Source organism: Mesoplodon mirus, assembly GCF_964341445.2.
Source record: "Mesoplodon mirus genome assembly, chromosome: 2".
NCBI classification, from domain to species: domain Eukaryota; kingdom Metazoa; phylum Chordata; class Mammalia; order Artiodactyla; family Ziphiidae; genus Mesoplodon; species Mesoplodon mirus.
This window is the reverse complement of record NC_138977.1, coordinates 226,312,355-226,330,940: the sequence shown is the minus strand read 5'-3', so window position 1 is coordinate 226,330,940 and position 18,586 is coordinate 226,312,355. Positions and strand designations below refer to the sequence as shown.

Here is an 18,586-nt window from a genome sequence, read left to right as displayed (position 1 = left end):
CAATCTTGCTCCCAGTGACAAGCACACTTGATTTAAATACCTCTAAATTGAGGTTTTCCATATGGACTTGGCCTTAGAAGTAGCAGACACTGATAAAAATTACTGTTAGCGGGCTTCCCTGGTGGCGCAGTGGTTGAGAGTCCGCCTGCCGATGCAGGGGACACGGGTTCGTGCCCCGGTCCGGGAAGATCCCACATGCCGCGGAGCGGCTGGGCCTGTGAGCCATGGCCGCTGAGCCTGCGCGTCCGGAGCCTGTGCTCCGCAACGGGAGAGGCCACAACAGTGAGAGGCCCACGTACCGCAAACAAAACAAAACAAAACAAAAACAACAACAACCACAAAAATTACTGTTAGGAAAACAACGTGGGAACAGTTTGCCATCCGTCATTGGGTACATTGGTCATTGGCAACAAAGGGCACTTGGGTCGGAGCTGTCCCTTGGGGCGCCCTGGAAGTTTGTGTCTGCGTGTCGCAGGGGCCAGGAGCCTGTGGGTTTGATAGGATGGGATGATGGATTGTAAACCAAACGGGCTCGGACAAACACACAACTGTGCAAACTCGACAGCAAAACAATTAGAAGTTCTTCTCTACTGTTTAAATTGCATGTGACATTTTTTCTTTCTGTATAATCAGGACAAACTTTTCATATATGCTACCGCAAAACACACAAAAATGTCAGTAACGAGGTTCTCTTGGCAGGAGACACAGCGGGAGCTCAATGAAATGTTCACCCGTCCGTTCCGTTCTTGATCCCTTCTTAGTTGCTCTGTGCCATCCGGTGCTCAAGAGCAGAACTGGGTCTCCAAAGGGATCTTGTAGAAAGAAGGTGGCCCTGCCAGCTCTCAAGGAAGCCTGCCTGTGTGTGACAGTCCTGCCCTAGCATGACACCTGGGGAGTGAGCAAGAGATGAAAAGAACAAGCACGCAGCTGGCAAGGAATGCATCACACGGCTTCCGGGACTTGCTGAAAAGGACTGAACACTCACCTGGAGGTTTTACAATTTGATGGAAACCTCGTCCGAAGTGGTACCCAAAGTGAGGCATTTTTCCTCAAAAATTCACAAGACTCTACACGTCTTAGTGGCACCGTGACTGTAAAAGTCTTGGATGGTCTCCATTTCAAAGAGAGTTTTGATTTTCAAAAATCCTCTCAGGTGTGATGAAACAAACCCAGGGCCCTGGGTGGCTTCTTGAAGCCCCTCCCAACCCTCCCCGGCTGCTGAGCCAGACTCACCCATCGGAGCCCGGCCTGGAAGGGGTGCTGTCTGATGACAGGGACGAGACAGAGGCCACAGACAGAGGCCGGGATGAGGAAGGCATTGTGAAGGATCGGACCATGGACCGGGGACGGCTGCCTCTCCTGTCGTCCAGACTTGAGGGCTGGGTTGGGCAGAGGGGAGAGAAACAGAGAGACAGAGACTTGTTTGATGCTGTGGCAAAAGGCGCCCAGCCTGGCACGGGCGGACACCTTGGACCAGGTGGTCTTAGCAGCCTGGAATCTAGATCAAAACTGTCCACACTTTCATGAACAGTGCATGTGCTTGTTCAAAGTTGAAGACAAAAACGATGATTATTTGGAGGCTTTTTGAAATCTGATTTGATACTGTGAAAAATACCAGGAAGAACTTTGTTTTTTTTTTAAATTTAAAAAGCAGTTTTCTCTACCAAGACCACAAGGCATCAACTTGTTCCAGAGTCATAGTACAATGTACTGATCAAAAAATTTAACTTGTAGAAAAATATCTAGAATGTGAAAGAATTTTACAAGATCTTTAGGTAACTTTGTATCTCTGCATGGTGACAAACCAAGAAGATCACTAAACTATATGGATGCATCATGACTGAACTTCTCTAGACTAAAATAAGATGCACCTGCTGCTTAATTAAAGGTGGATTTCCTCCCCTGCCAGTGACTGGTACAATGGATTAGATGGATCCATGGCTGGCCTTGCTAAAACTCCTCCTTCTCACCAGAAAGTGGACCAGTGATGCATTCTAGAGAAGAACGGTCTCTGGATAGAGTTTTCCATCGTCTCTTTGCCATGTCATACTATTGTATATTAACAAAATAAGTGTCACTGAAATGCAGCACATGTCAACACCTAATTAGCTACAAAATGCTAGTGTATCTGCACCCCGAGCCAGATGTTGGCACATCTGGGATGGCAGCTGCAGCAGAGGCTCCTTTCTTTAACCTGAGGATGTGGAAACCAAATTCCTGTAGGGCATTCCCTCTCTGTGTGGCTTCAACCTCCCTAAAGCCCATCCCCACTCCACCAAAGCTGGTGTTTCATTCAGCCCATCACCTATAGAAGACCTGCCTGGGACCACGGTGATTACAGATTGTACAACACCATTGAAAAGACGGTCTGTTTCTTAAATATTTGTTTTGCCCATGAAATACTATTTGATCTGTACACTATCTCTTCAATAGTAAAAGGTTCAGCAGACTTGTGGTTGCCAAGGGGAAAAGGAGGGATGGATTGTGAGTTTGCGATTAGCAGATGCAATCTATTACATACGGAATGGATAAACAACACGGTCCTACTGTATAGCACAGGGAACTATATTCAATATCCTGTGATAAACTATAATGGAAAAGAATATGAAAAAGAATGTATTTATATATATATATATATGTATGACTGAATCATCTCGCTGTACAGCAGAAATTAAGACAACGTTGTAAGTCAACTATACTTCAATAAAATAAAATTTTAAAATAGTAAAAGGTTCAAAATTGCTAAAGAACAGTGTAAAGCAGAAGCTGGAAACTGTTTTCTGCAAAGGGTCAGATAATAAGTATTTCAGGCTTGCGGGCCATAAGGTCTCTGTCCCAAGCACGAAAAGAGTCATAAACAGTACAGAAATAAGTGAGCACAGCTGTGTTCCAATAAAACTTTGTTTACAAGAACAGGTGTCAGGCCATAGTTTACTGATCACTGGCTTAATATGCAGCTGAAATCTGCCAGCACAGAGAGTCTGGTCCGTCTTGGGTTTAGCACCAATGATGGTGCCATGGCCCATCTCCAGGGAGACAGCCATTGTCATTAATTGGCTTTTATAAGGAAAACTTAAAAGGAAGTGGTTACTTGCAGATTAATCCAAATTGTAAAAATGTTTCTAGAAACTCAGTCTACAATATCCTCTTCTCAGGCATTTCTGTGACAAACTGAGAGAGTGGCATGGACATATATGCAGTACCAAACGTAAAATAGATAGCTAGTGGGAAGCAGCCGCATAGCACAGGGAGATCAGCTCAGTGCTTTGTGACCACCTAGATGGGTGGGATAAGGATGGGGGGAGGGAGACACAAGAAGGAAGGGATATGGGGACATATGTATATGTATAACTGATTCACTTTGTTATAAAGCAGAAACTAACACGCCATTGTAAAGCAATTATACTCTGATAAAGATGTTAAAAAAAGGTTATATTCCATTTACAGTTATTATAAAATACTGGCTATATTCCCTGTGTTGTACAATATACCTTTGTAGCTTATTTTATACCTAATAGTTTGTACCTCTTAATCCCCTACCCCTATAGTGTCCCTCCCCTCTCCCTCTCCCCACTGGTAACCACTAGTTTGTTCTCTATATCTGTTAAGTCTGCTTCTTTTCTGTTATATTCATTAGTTTGTTGTATTTTTTAGATTTCACATATACGTGATATCATACAGTGTTTATCTTTCTCTGACTTATTTCACTGAGCATAATACCCTCCAAGTCCATCCATTTTGCTGCAAATTGGCAACACTTTCTTCTTTTTTTATGTCTGAGTGGTATTCATATATATCTCATATCTTCTGAGGTTGCTTCCACATCTTGGCAATTGTAAATAATGTTGCTATGAACACTGGGGTATATGTATCTTTTTGAATTACTGTTTTTGGTTTTTCCAGATATATATCCATGAGTGGGATTGCTGGGTCATAGGGTAGTTCTACTTTTAGTTTTTTGAGAAACCTCCATACTGTTTTCCACACTGGCTGCACGAATTTACATTCCCATAAACAGTGCACAAGGCTTCCCTTTTCTCCACATCCTCACTAACATTTGTCATTTGTGTTCGTTGTGATGACAGCCGTTCTGACAGATGTAAGGTGGTATCTCAGTGTGGTTTTGATTTGCATTTCCCTGATGATTCGTGATGTTGAGCATCTTTTTATGTGCCTATTGGACATCTGCATGTCCTCTTTGGAAAAATGTCTACTGAGGTCCTCTGGCCATTTTTTAACCACGTGGTTTGTTTTCATGATGTTGAGTCGCATAGGCTGTTTATATATGTTGGATATTAACCCCTTAGCAGTCCTATGATTTGCAGATACTTTCTCCCATTCAGTAGTTTCCCTTTCTTCAACACATTCAGACGGCAATCCAAGGCCAGAAGTGTTCCTCTCATCCAGCCTCTCGGCTGAGCCCTGGGAGCCTGTTCTGGGCCCCTCTGTTCCTGACCCTCCCAAGGAAGAGTCCTGCCTGCTACTCTAGGTGCATCCTGACCACCCCATCTGCTACCCCTGGTACCACCGTGCCCAGCTCGGCTACTGCTCCTCTCTCTGGCACCTCTGTGGGACTCTGACCCTCTTGATGCTTTGAGTGAGACCTGTTCACAGCCGCTGCCTTTCAAAACCCAGGCTCTCCCCTGACAGTTCTCCCACAGCAGCAGCTTCTGAGGACAGCTCAGAGGTGGGGATCAGCGTTCCAGAAGCTGGGGACTGTCTTTCTGAGCAGCCACCTGCTCATACCACCTCCTGACCCGCGAGGGGCTGCCTTCTCACTTCTCCCTGGCAACCGCCTCAGCTTGACTTCAACCCCGTCCTCTCTGGATCCAGGTGACGGGCAGAGGAGAAGACAGCCGTCAACCTCGTGCTCGGGTGATTTTTCTGGCTTGGCAGATGCTGCCTCTGTTGTCCATCATCTTCTGGGTACGTGGAGACGCAGCCTTCCAGGAAATGCAGCTCTGCTTACGGTGGAGAAGAAACACGACCCATCTGACATCTGGGTGCTGTGAGCGCCCAGCATGACGGTTTCCATTTCTCTGATGAAATGATCTTCATGGCAGCCAGGGCTGAGGGAGGGGGTGCACAGGAGGGAGGCGGCCAGGGACCAGGAGGTGCCAATGGCCACAGGATGACCTCATCCAGCTCGTGGGAAGGCCCAGGAAGCAGCTGTGAGCGTCCTACCCCCAACCACAGAGGGCTGGCGATTTGCCCAGAGAGGCGACCTTGAGTCTTGGTCGGGACGCACAAGCACGGATTGGGAAGAACACGGGAAGGGGGGCGGCAGGAGCCGGCTCTGGCAGAGGACGGACAGAAGCCAGTCTTGGTCCCGTATCAGCAGGGCAGCCACTCGGTGTGGCCCTGGGTCCCCCCGGGCCAGTCACCTCCCAATTCCTTCTTGACCAAGCAGAGCCTCTAGAAATTGAGGATCCAGGGCTTTTGTTTTTTCCTCTGAAGCAGTTGGTCTCTCCCAGCCCTGTTGGGGTAGCTCTAGCGCTAGGACACTTTGAGAGAGGGGACGTCTCTGTCCCTGCGGCGGGGCGGGCAGCGGGGGGGAGGTTAGAATTAGGCGGGAATGTTGGCTCTGGCATGGACGAGGTGACCTGGCATAAAACAGGGAACTGCTCTGGGTCTCAGCTTCCTCCTGAGCATGTAGGGAATAATCATGCCACCTTGAGAGGCCGGCAAGGATGAGCTGAAATGACGCAGGTGACGCGCGCAGGGCGGGCCACGCTCTGAACCGCAGCCTCCGTTGCCCTTGCTGTTGTTACCACGGCCTGAAGCACAGACTCACTCCAGCCCTCTCCCCAGGAGCTGGGGACCAGTGCTGAACGTGGCTGGTGCTCGTGGCCTCTTCTCTGGGGACCCCGGGTCTGCACTCCTCACTATCTAAGTATACGGAGGAGACCAGGCTCCTGTGCTTTCATCCGGGGAGCGGTGGCACCTTAGAGCCCAGGACTGTCTGAATGAAGGCCAAAGCTGAGCGGGCTGGGGGTGTCCCATGGAGCCACTGGTGGATTAGGAGTCAGAAGGTGTCCAAGTCTTCCCTTTCTATGGCTTAGGCTGACCCAGAAAAATGGACAAAATGGTTTATGTCCTTTCTATGGGGTTTTTATTTTTATTTTATTTTTTTAAATTTTATTTTATTTTTTGGCTGCACTGGGTCTTCGTTGCCGTGTACAGGCTTTCTCTAGTTGTGGCGAGCGGGGGCTGCTCTTCGTTGCAGTGCATGGGCTTCTCATTGCGGTGCCTTCTCTCGTCGCGGAGCACGGGCTCTAGGCGCCCAGGCTTCAGTAGTTGTGGCACGCGGACTCATCAGTTGTGGTTCACGGGCTCTAGAGCGCAGGCTCAGTAGCTGTGGCGCACGGGCTTAGCTGCTCCGCGGCATGTGGGATCTTCCCAGACCAGGGCTCGAACCCGTGTCCCCCACGTGGGCAGGTGGATTCCCAACCACTGCGCCACCAGGGAAGCCCTGGGGTTTTTACTTTTAAATCCATCTTTTTAAAAACAGGATGATACTGTATTGCTTTTGAAAGTACTCTGAGGAGCTTGAAAGTTCTCAAAGTCGGTACGACGGGAAAGCCTCATTCCAGACGGCATTTTATCACCATATTTTTCAGAGAACGACAGGGTATCTGCCTGACCTTTTGTCTGCTCAAGGGAGGCTGGCTGCAGAGCCTGCCTTCAGGGTCCCAGGATGGAGGTGGACTCAGGGAGGCAGCTCCAGAGGACAAAGCATCCACGGATGTAAAATACATCCTTAATTCTGTTCCCAACTTCATTCCCAATAAGCCTGGTCAACCCCTGGCTTGTGGAGGGTGGAGATGCCTTGGCTGCCCCAGCCTCGGGGTGGGACGTTGGTGGAGAAGACGCCGTCTCAGGCTGTGGTGCACATGGCTCATCACCGGCCGAGGACGTCCCACTGCCTACACAAGCGCCCTGCCCACCTTCCCTGCTCCCCCGTGTGCAAGCACAAGCCGCAGAGAGATCATGAATCACAGCAGAGAAAGGGATATGAAGGATGTCTGGTGAGCCAGACAGATTTCTGTCATCCTGAAATATACATGAAATGATTGATCAGAGAGGAAGCTTTTCACTTAGTAAGAAAACTTGGGAGATTTCACAAGTGTTTATTTCTCAGAAAGAATGAAAAGTGGCATCAGACTTTGAAAGAGGTGCACCGTGATGTACTTTGAAACTCTTCTGGCCACTTGACGCTGATTGTAATGAGTCACAAGCTCCAGAGTGATCAGGCACAGCTCCAGGATTCTGACTTGCAATGAAGGCTCCTCCAGTGTGGTCCTGATTTCTAAGCCTGCTCACCTGCAGCAGTTCCTGCTGGGCTGACGGCCCCAGATTCCTGCCTGCTGAGTCTTCAGACCATAGCCCGGCAGTTGTGTTACTCTTGGCTTGGTCAGGCTCATGCTCTGCTGTGGTCAAGGCCAAAGACACCTCATTTGATGAGCGCTAGGTCCCGGGCTTGGAGGCTCTGGGGCCCAGGCATGGCCGGCAGGGCTGGGGAGGGTGGGAGAGCATAGAGCATAACCCCTCTCAGGGGTGGTCTGGCCCTCTTACATGTCTCCAACCACAAGGGCAAGAGAAGAAGAAGAGTTCTGCCACTTCCTAGTGTAAGCTCGGGCTAGTGAGCCTTCCCATGCTCCTGCTGCCCCATCTATAAAATGGGGATGTCCAGTGTCTCCTTCCTCGTGTTGCCGGAACCTAAGAGGTCCATAATTGTTAAAAACCTCGGAAAGGTCCCCGGCACATGGTAAGCACTAAATTAGTGTTTGCTAAGTGAGATAAAGGGGTGAACAAAAAGAAGGCAGCTCAACAGGGAACAGCAGAGAAGTTTAGAGAACGGCAGAAAGATGGAGCTGGGTCAGAAGAAAAACCAAAATGGCACACCTGGTTGGACACCTGATTCTTTAGGAGGTAGAGTGTCTTGCGTTAGGAGAGGTGGAGTAACTCCTGCAGCCTGCCTTCCCTTTGCGGGATAACAGAAGACCTGCTCGCATATGCCAGTGGGCATGGGATTCCAGGAGACCAGAAGAGGTCTCGCTGCCTCTTTTTGCGACCCTGATGCTCGCCCCCGAACAATGGAGAAACGGGGGCCTCAAGCCATCTGCTAGGCCAGACGTTTCCCGAGTCCACAAGCAGTCAAGGCTAGGACTCACCAAGGCTCCCAGAGACCCTGAGTAAGGGTGGAAGTGATGCTTTCAACTGCACCACAGGGGTGCTGTGATGTGAGGTGTCTGGTCCTGCCCCCAGAGATGCTAAGGCATGGCTCATGAAGACTGCCTCAAGCCCACCACCATAAGGCTTAAGCTGTCAGGTATTTTGCATCCATAAAAATGCCTAGCCACTTTTTTATCATGCTCCTGATCTCAGCCCTGGCTAGGAGACCTTCCACCAACTCTTAGCAAAAGCCCAGGTCTGGGGCTTCCCTGGTGGCGCAGTGGTTGAGAGTCTGCCTGCCGATGCAGGGGACACGGGTTCGTGCCCCGGTCCGGGAAGATCCCACATGCCGTGGAGCGGCTGGGCCCGTGAGCCATGGCCGCTGAGCCTGCGTGTCCGGAGCCTGTGCTCCGCAATGGGAGAGGCCACAACAGTGAGAGGCCCGCATACCGCAAAGGAAAAAAAAAAAAAAAAAAAAGCCCAGGTCTGATGTCCCTGTGCTATGCGGCTGCTTCCCACTAGCTATCTGTTTTACATTTGGTAGTGTATATATGTCCATCCCACTCCCACTTCGTCCCAGCTTAAAGTAATTATGCTCCAATAATGATGTTAAAAAAAAAAAAAAAGCTCAGCTCTGTCCTTCATCCTGGAACATCCTGGCATTCCAGGCTCTGGGGGGCTGGTCACCTTCCCAGCTCCTCCTTACAATTTGTCTCCTGCCCAAGGCATGGCTGTGTCTGCACCGGTCCCTGGCCTGCCATTCAAATCCCTGCCTTCAGCCTTTGCTAAGTGAGTCCTCCCTTCAGCCAGTGTCCAGCTCATCTCCTGCAACTTACCCTTGGCCTAGATCAGTGACCCCTTCCTCCAATAGGTAACAGCTTCAGACCTCAGCAGTCCACTCCTCCCCTCAATGACTCTGACCTTGGCCTGGGCACAGGCTCTACCTCGGCTTTGGGACTTCATGAGTGCTGTTCCCCTGTGTGTTATTTAATGCCTTCGTGCGTGTTGTGTTACTGGGGTGTGGTCTCTGGGAACCAGCCTGAGTCGCACGGATCTATGAGATCTTTCTGCTCATGGGTCTATGAGATCTTTCTGCTCATGGGTCTATGAGATCTTTCTGTTGCTCCACAACACTACGGGTAGCTTGTGTTCACAGCCATAAGCGGGGTATTCGGTGATCAAGAAAATTCATGAACGTTTACACACCCTGACATTTCCAGTTATCGAAAGGTGGTGACTAGTTTGCTGGCACATGGAAGGATGAAGGGCCAGAGGTTCCTTATCTCACTTCCTAAGCAGGCATCACGTACACAGCTCAAGCACTCGGCCCTGTGAGCCTGTCACAGAGACACGCTCCCTCCCCTCTGCCGCGCCAGCCACTTACCATGGTCCGGACTCCGTACTGCTTCTCCACTTTTTCCTTTAACTGTTTGAAACAGGCTTCCATTCTCTCATGAAATGGCCTTAGTGCTTCTGTGACTTTGTCTCCATGAATCCTGATCCCTTCGGCCAAAAATGGAATCTGAAAAACATACAGGTTGACGTTCCTTATTTCCTGCTTAGTGGTCTAGGGAGAGAAACGCACACCAGGCAGAAAGTGGCAACGTGCAAAATGCATCTGCTTTGGTTTCCCAGTCAAACCGGCTGATTAAATTCATCATCAGGCAGGTGACTCCCCCAGACCACAATGTGTAAATGACAAGCATTTGTGTTTTAAGTCGGACACGTCTAGTGCGGTATGCAGCATGCGGCTGCTCCGTTACTTTGCCTGACTCACGCTTGACCATCAACCCCAGAATGGACTTCTCCGTGCTTTCCACTTGGATTTGGGAAGGGCTGCGTGTTGGATTTGTTTAGCTACGACTTGATCTGTTAGCAAAGGGCCAAGTCACAGTATAAAGATTTTTTTCGCTAAGAACATTGCCTCGACAGGCCATTGAGAACCCTATTCCACGATGTAAAAACCTAATAATACGTGATCTATAGTCCTGAAGGATGTTCTTATTTGGAAAGAAAACCAGATTTATTCTTCCTTAAAACTAAAAAGAATCATGTCTCTGCCAACACTGCTGTCAAAAATATCCATGCCAAGACTCCACATCGGAGCGTGGAGATATAGCTGACCTTTAAAAGCGTCGTAGAGACATTTTTATTCCCCAGCCCCAGAGACCCTCCGGAGTCACAGCTGTTGGGGGTGGGTGTGAGAAAGCCTCCTTTCTCCCCCTGGCTTCTGCTTCCCCTGAGGCTCAGACTGGGAGGTAGATGCTCTTCAATGCAATCAGGCTAAGAGGCTTCCTCTTAATAATTTACAATTAAGTCAAAATACTGATTAAAAACAGATTTTCTTAATATGACAGAACACCAATCTAAATGAGCACATTTATTAGTAAGAAGGATAATAAGCACACAATTGAATTTCACGTGAACAAATTCAAGAAATCTTATCAAGATGAATCAATGCATAAAATGTATGTGGTTGCCATTTATAGCACGTAGCTGGTGCCTCTTGTGGTGCTCCAGGGAAGGACGGAATAAGTGAGCGCTCCCCTGTGTTTACACCACCCAGCCTGCTCTTGAGCTGCCCTGGCACAAAGTGTGTTTGGCTGGCAGTTGGGCTTTTACCCAAGGTACACGCCAGGCATCCCTTTCCAAACAGCTATCACCCACAGGACAGCGTGCAGCTAAGGTTTCAAACTAGACGGGACGTTTTACTATTCCATACGAATTACTCTTGCGGATGGCAGCCTCCAGGGGCTAGCTGCAGTTTGTTCAGGTTCAACAGAAGAAAACGCTCGCAGAAATCCTTTTGCTTCCTGGGGGTCGGCAAAGGCAGGCTGCAGACAGCTCTTGGTGGTATGGTAAACGGGTCGTGGCTATCTGGGCGTGAAGACAAACGTCGGGGTGCTGTCTTAAGGTTAAAGCACAGCCACTCTAGATCCTGAAAGCATCTTGTAAAATGGCCCTCTCTCAAATGTATAAAAGTGTGGTCCAGTCATTTCTGCATTTTTTTGTTGTTGGTTTGATAAAACTCTTAATTGGCCAGATTCTTGACATCAAAGAAGCTACTTGCTGGACTAAAGTTAAGACCCTTCGGTTCAGGTCTTGGGACTGAATGAACGGTGATCTGGCAGGTGAAATTTATGGGGTATGAAATGTATCCCCTCAACAGGTCCCTGACATTGGTCAGATACAACCTTCTAAAAGAAGGGTGGGATCTGGCCCTTGTTCTATGTCTGCTCGGGGCTGAACTTAAGCTATGAATAAAAAGATGCTCTGTGCAAACACTCCAACATATGAGGTGCTTAGTACACAAGCAGAAGCCATGGACTGAGGCCTGGAATGGTCTTTGGATTCCAACCAAGCTGAGCGTCAAAATCTCTCAGGCAGATTCCTGAATGCCACCCCCAGAGCCCTGGTTTGGTCTAGAGTGGATCCCAGGTGTCTGCACATCTAAAGAGTTTCCCAGAGCCCAGAGAAGGGGGAGGACTTCCCCAAAGTCACACCTCGAGTTGTTCAAAGACAGCATGCAGCCTACTCTCAAAAGACACCCTTCTAAATGGCGGTGCTGTATTTGAAGTCTGCTCCTGTGTGTCTCCTACATGGGTTCATGACCTGCCGGCGGCAAAGAACATTTGGAAGCACTGCTTCCAGGAGCGCCACCACTGGCGACGTCGGTACGACTGTCATCGGCTGGGGATGATGAATGGGTTTGGTCTTTCATCTCTGTGCATTTCAAAAGAGAAATATGGGGCTGCCCTGGTGGCGCAGTGGTTGAGAGTCCGCCTGCCGATGCAAGGGACACGGGTTCGAGCCCCGGTCCGGGAAGATCCCACATGCCGCGAAGCAACTGAGCCCGTGTGCCGCAACTACTGAGCCCGCGTGCCACAACTACTGGAGCCCGTGTTCTGCAATTACTGAAGCCCGTATGCCTAGAGCCCGTGCTCCAGAAGGAGAGAAGCCACCGCAATGAGAAGCCCGTGCACCGCAATGAAGAGTAGCCCCCGCTCGCCGCAACTAGAGAAAGCCCGCGCGCAGCAACGAAGACCCAACATAGCTAAAAATAATAAATTAAATAAATTAAAAAAAAAAGAAATATGCACGCACCACAGTGGTTTCATATGAGTCTACATGGATTCATCTTTGGACACACAGCAGGGCTGCCCAACAAGACAGCTGCGTGTGGGGAAAGATGGAGCTGTGCCTTTGAGGAAGGGGCTGGCGCTCACTGCTGACCTGGTGTCAGCCGCAAACCTAGAAGAGGCCCCAGGCAGCCTGCACCCGACCCCAGCTCCTGCCTGCGAGGGGATCAGCACCCTCTGTTTCAGCAACGGCAACAGCAGAGCCAGGAGCTGCCTGGGCCTTAATAACCAGCCTTCACAAATGATTTTAGGCATCAGTAATGGAAACCCTGCCAAGGAACCCTTCGGATTCCCAGGAGGAAAACCTCACTTTGCCCTGATGGAGTTTTCAGGAAAAAACCCAAACCAAACCAATTAACACAAAACCAGAAGAAAGCATTCCGATAACCCCAAACTTCTTATTTTTAATGACCGTATGACTCAATTACTGATATTAAAAGATGGGTCTTCAAAACATTTGCAAATGAAAGCAAGATCACAGGTAATGGTTTTTTTTTTTTTTTTTTTGCGGTACACGGGCCTCTCACTGTTGTGGCCTCTCCCGCTGCGGAGCACAGGCTCCGGACGCGCAGGCCCAGCGGCCATGGCTCACGGGCCCAGCTGCTCCGCGGCATGTGGGATCTTCCCGGACCGGGGCATGAACCCGTGTCCCCTGCATCGGCAGGCGGACTCTCAACCACTGCGCCACCAGGAAAGCCCACAGGTAATGTTTTGAATATGTATTTTTCATCACTCTTTGATTTAATGAAGTGGCTAGAAAACAGATTTTTTTCCCCCGACTTTCCTGTGAGCTACTTTAAAATCCATCCTTTAATATACTTATTAGGGGTGATGACATAGTGCTGACATCAAGTTCTCTCTGGGGAGCAAATTATTTTCTTCTGTAGGGCTTGAAACTCTTAAAATCCAATTTTCTGTAAAAGCTTACAGTAAAAAAAAAAAATCAATAGAACTTTTGCAGACCAAACTAGTTTTTGTGTAGCAATGGTTTTATATAGCTTTCAGGGGAGTTTTGAATTTTGTACACTTTGGTTTTTACAACATCTAAAATGGAATCATTCAGACCTTTAAATTCTCTCTCTCTTTTTTAGTAACAGAGGGAGACTGCCTACCTGAGGCTTACATCTTGTGCAAAGAAGCCATCATGGCCAAAAAGTTCCCTTAAATTCAGCTCCCAGGGTGTCTTATCCCAGAAGAATTCCAAGGCAAATTGATATCAAATGCCTACGGATTTGTGGCAAAGTCACACCCATTAGGATGGCAGCTATAAAACAAACAAACAAAAAGAAAACCAAAAACTAACAAATGTTGATGAGGATGAGGCGAAACTGGAACCATCCTGCATGATTATTGGTGGGAATGGAAAATACTGCAGCTGCTGTGGAAAACAATACAGTGCTTCCTCAAGAAATTAAAAATAGACTTATATGATCCAACAATCCACTTCTGGGTATATACCCAAAAGAAGTGAAAGCAGGAAGCAGAAGAGATATTTGTACACCCACGTTCATTATAACATCATTTACAATAGCAAAAGTGGACGCAACCCAAGTGTCCGTCAGCGAATGAACAGATAAGTAAAAAGTGGTCTATACAGACAGTGGAATACTCTTCAGCCTTAAAAAGGAATGAAATTCTGACACGTTACAACACAGATGAACCTGAAAAACATTACGTCAAGTGGAATAAGCCCGTCACAAAAGGACAATGTATTATTCCACTTACATGAGGTCCCCGGAATAATCAAATGCATAGAGACAGAAAGTAGGATGGTGGTTTCCAGGGGTGGGAGAGTGGAGAGGTATTGTTTACTGGGTACACGGTGGCTTTGCAGGATGAAAAGGTTCTGGAGATGGATGGTGGTGATGGCTGCACCACGATGGGGACATACTTGACGCCACTGGACTGTGCACAGAAAAATGACTAAGGTGGTAAATTTTATGTTACATAAATTTTATCACAGCAATATCCATATATATTTTATAGATATAAAATAAATACTTGTAATTAGGCTTGAAACCAAAACTCAGCCCCACTCCACCCTAACAGGTCAGACAGCCCGTGTGCTGATGATGAAGCCAGGACGGTGAGGCTCCAAGGGAGGCTGGTGAGGCTCCAGGGAGGCTGGGAGCAAAGCGGCCATGGAGCACTGGTCACAGCCTGGGACCCCTGGGCTAGGGCGGGATGCTGCCCAGGCACAGGGAGACCCTGGCCTCTGCCTTCCTCAGCCCTCTTCCCGCGGCCTGGCGTGTGGGGTGTAGGTAAGCAGCACTCTCTTTGCCTCCCACGTGAGAAAAGGAAGCTTAAAGAAGCAAGTTGTCCAAAGTCCAGAGCAAGTAGGCAGAGCTCCCACGGGAATTGGGTCTGGATGTCCCCTCCACCTCCAGGCTCATGAAAGCTCCAGAAGCCCAGACACAAGAAAAGGGAACTTCCAATGGAGCCCAGGACACCCTCCAGAGCTGCCCAGCCTTTCCAGACCATGTCCCGCTAAGGAAAGACTCAGAAGGCCTCAGGAGCACAAGCAGAAAAGCCAAAGGATATGCAGAATTACAGCTGGGGAAACAGAAATGAGGACCTCTTTCCCCAACCCTGACCACCGGCAGGGGGAACAGGAGGGTGGGTGCTCGGCGGTTCCCCATCCCCACCTCTCGTGCCGATGGCATCAGCTCGAGTGCCCTCCCAGGACAGGCTGGAGCCACGGTCTCTAGGGCATCACCGTTTCCTGACCTTGCCCGTGATGTTCCGTTCTGTTGATACCAGACAAAGATTTTCCAGCAGGCACTGCACTGACCGAGGGGAGGAAACAGACCAGGCTCATTTGCAAGACAGAACTTTCTAGGTGTTCAAATGCATGACTACAACCAGGGGTCGAGTTAATCACGGCAGTGGTGAATGGGTTTATCCGGGACAAACATGGTCACAGGTGCTCTGGCTGATGTCCAGGGTCCTCCGTGGCGGCTGGCAGGTGTGCCAAGGTGGCCCTGGTGGATCTGGTCCCAGACTCCACTTTCCCCGCCTCGGGCCCTGCAGCTGCCGCTGGACATTTACCTGCCATGCAATCAGGTCCTTGAGCTTCTCGATCTTTTCGTGGGCCTCGGGGTGCTCCTGCAGGTACCGCTCTGTAAAGAAGGCCTGGTGGAGACAGGGAGAGCCACTTAGTACACCAGCACACGTTTTTGTACACCAGGCCTGGGGAGGGAGCTGTGTGTGAAACAGACGCACAGCCTGGCCATCACCCAGCTCATTCCCCCCAGGGCTGGACCCTACCCCAGCAAAACATCCAGTAAGCTCAGCACAACAAATGGACTTTGTTCACTCACTGTGGCGGCCCCGTCCATGGAGCCCAGCAAAGCCACACTGACCCGGGTCACTTACTTCGCTGGGAGGTAGCTCCCCAGCTGCTCTCGTGCCCCTGACCCCCATCCTGGGTCCGTCCTAAAGCTGAAGGCAGCTGGAACACAGTATCACCTCTCCGTCCAGGGCAGTTTCACCTCACAGCCCACTTTCAGGCAGAGCCCCTTCTGCTTCACTTTTCACTTTGTCTAGACCAGGGGGCAGCAAACCTTTTCTGTGAAGGGCCTCAACTCTGCCACTGTTGTATCAGGAAAACAGCCACAGACACCAAGTAAGAGAACGGCCGTGGCCACGTCCCAAACTTGATTTACAAAATCAGGCGGCGGCTGTAGCGCAGACCCCTTGTCTAGAGCACATCCCATGATCTTCAGCTTCTGCCTGATCTCACTGAGATATTTTCCAGGGAGACCAGCTGGCTGTCCCCACTGCACCAGCCTCCCATCCATTTTAAATATTCTAAGTCTTTTGTCTTTCACCGAAACTGTATCTTTTGGCCTTTAATGATCCCAGGCCTCTGGGCAGTCACGAGGGTCACTCTCTAGAGCTCCGTTAGCACAGCCCGGTGCGGGGTGAAGATGAGGGGACAATGCCCAGGCTGGCCGGGCCTGGGGTGGGGCTTTGACCATCGGGAGGCTGCAGAGGCTGCCTCTGGGCGGCCTGGCCCGGGCTCAGTCACCACGGAGCTCGCTCAGTGAGACCATGGTGGTTTCCAGGCTTGGAGACAGTCTGTCCCAGGACAGGGCTGGAAAGAGGAAGCTGGCGTGTCACTTGCCTTTTCATAATTTGCAAAGCCTCCCATGACGGCGGGGTCCACGATGCCGTTCAGGAGCATGGAGAGGGGGTTGACAGGGAGGCTGGGGTCGTCCAGGTGCTGCTGCACCATGCTGTTTATCTTGTCGTTCGTCAGCTGCATGGTCTCGATGGCGTTCTCCAGGGGGCTGATCTCCACCTGCGGAAGGGGGAGGACGGGATGACATCGGGCCAGCCGCCGCGTCCCCGTCCTCCCAGGGCCTCTGCTGATGCCTCTGGCTCCTCGTCAGAGGACACACATTTCCGAGTGGGGCAGGCTTCCTACCCTCCATGCACTTCTCTTCCCAGTGGCTTCTTGGGGTGAGGCCCCTCATCACTCAGCCAAGAGAAGCCGGGCATTTTAGGATCTTTATGTGTTTCCATAGACCTGTCCCCACCTGCAAATTCCAAAGGCACAACGCGAGGTCACCTAGTCCTGGGGAATGTGTGTGCCCATGCATGTGTGTAGGTGTGTGTGTGTGCGCGCATGTGTGCATACGTACACGTATGGTCATCCCAGGAAAACACAGCCCTGAGTGGCGCTTGAGCACGGTCTACGTGCCTCACAAAGCAGGGCTTTTCACTATGGCCTTGTTCGTTGCTTGTCTTAAGGAATCTTGAGCAATCTCTCCCTGTCCCTGAGGCAGGAGATCTGGGCGCTTTGTCCCTGGACTTGCTTGGTTAGGGAGGCGGGGGAGGGCCAGAGGGGTCCTGCCGTGGTCTCCGCAGGAGGCCACACGCCCTCCTAGGAAGGAAGAGCTCCCCCCGCCCGGTGGTCACCACTTCGGCTGGACCTCACGGGCCTCCCTTGCAAACCCGCCACTGGTCAGCAGGACCCTCAGAGCAGGAGGCAGGGCGAGCCAGCACGGGCCCACTTCGCCGCCGCTCCTGCACCTCTGCCCACACCGCCAGGGCCCTCCTTCCTCTGGGGGCCCCTGAAGGGCCCGGCGAGGCCCCGCCCCGCGCTCCTCTCTGGCTCAGCCCCGCCCCGCGCTCCTCTCTGGCTCAGCTCCGCCCCGCGCTCCTCTGCGGCTCAGCCCGCAGGTGTCAGGAGGATTCGTCCGCGTTTAAAACAATGACACCACCTTCCCACCAGGCCTGGCGCTAACAGACCCTAGGCTGGGCCCTGGAGCCACGTCCAAGGGTGACCACAACACATGATAATCTGATCCTTCCCTTCCTCGAGGGAAGTGGGACGGGTCCCCACCTGTGCCGGGGACCCTAGGGTGTCTTTAGCAAATGGCAAAGCAGAGCAGCCTGTTTTCTCCTTCTACAGCCCCTGGGGATTGTCTGAGAGGTAGAGAGAGGGGGGTTGGAGGTGCAGAGATGTTCAGAGAACAGTGAGATCCTAGAACGACACCCTCAGTCGTCACCGGCGAGCACCTGCCGGAGAGGTGACCTGATGGAGAGGAGGTAACACGCAAAGAGGTGGCCGACCGTGTGCTGGCTGCTAAGGGTGCCCCCTGGTAGCACGTGCACCCCAAACAACACGTACCCTAGGGCCTTTGTGTTCACCCCACACCTGGCTTTATCAGACCCTGGAATGCACCATCCCAGACACGTGACTTCGCCAAATGGACTCTCCAGGGCAGAATTCCATCTTGACTGACGGCTAACTCCCTGTCGCTGATCCCGTTTGCCGCAAGAGCGAGCCGTGTCCTAGCTTTATCAAACCAAGCGGGTCAGCTGCTGCCCTCGCAGTATCCCGTGCTGGTCTGTTCCAGCAATGGCGGGGCCAGGGGTGCGGACAGCAGGATTATTACAGTCCTGCCATCCTGGGATTATTCGGCCTCCAGCTTTCTTCGTTCATTAAAAAGGGCAAGCATAGGGCTTCCCTGGTGGCGCAGCGGTTGGGAGTCCGCCTGCCGATGCAAGGGATGCGGGTTTGGGCCCCGGTCCAGGAGGATCCCACATGCCGCGGAGTGGCTGGGCCCGTGAGCCATGGCCGCTGGGCCTGTGCGTCCGGAGCCTGTGCTCCGCAGCGGGAGAGGCCGCAAAAGTGAGAGGCCCGTGTACCAAAAAAAAAAAAAAAGGGCAAGCATAGCCCGTGTCAGAGCCACATCCTTATAGAAAATCAGGTCTCCGCCCTCGCCACGTCGAGCTGTTAAGCACCATCCTCACGCATCCTC

The 18,586-nt window shown here is 50.9% G+C and overlaps 1 protein-coding gene across 2 annotated transcripts in view; it reads right to left on the bottom strand.

Moving 5' to 3' along the window:
* DOCK1 (dedicator of cytokinesis 1) overlaps positions 1-18,586 on the bottom strand; it is a 540,262-nt gene that overhangs the window by 15,298 nt on the left and 506,378 nt on the right. For both annotated transcript variants that reach the window (XM_082637778.1, XM_082637779.1), the window contains exons 45-48: positions 16,441-16,617; positions 15,363-15,446; positions 9,560-9,697; positions 1,234-1,379 (exon numbers count right to left, since the gene is read on the bottom strand). In XM_082637778.1, the coding sequence (XP_082493904.1) occupies positions 1,234-1,379; positions 9,560-9,697; positions 15,363-15,446; positions 16,441-16,617 (545 nt within the window). The remainder of the gene's footprint in view (positions 1-1,233; positions 1,380-9,559; positions 9,698-15,362; positions 15,447-16,440; positions 16,618-18,586) is intronic.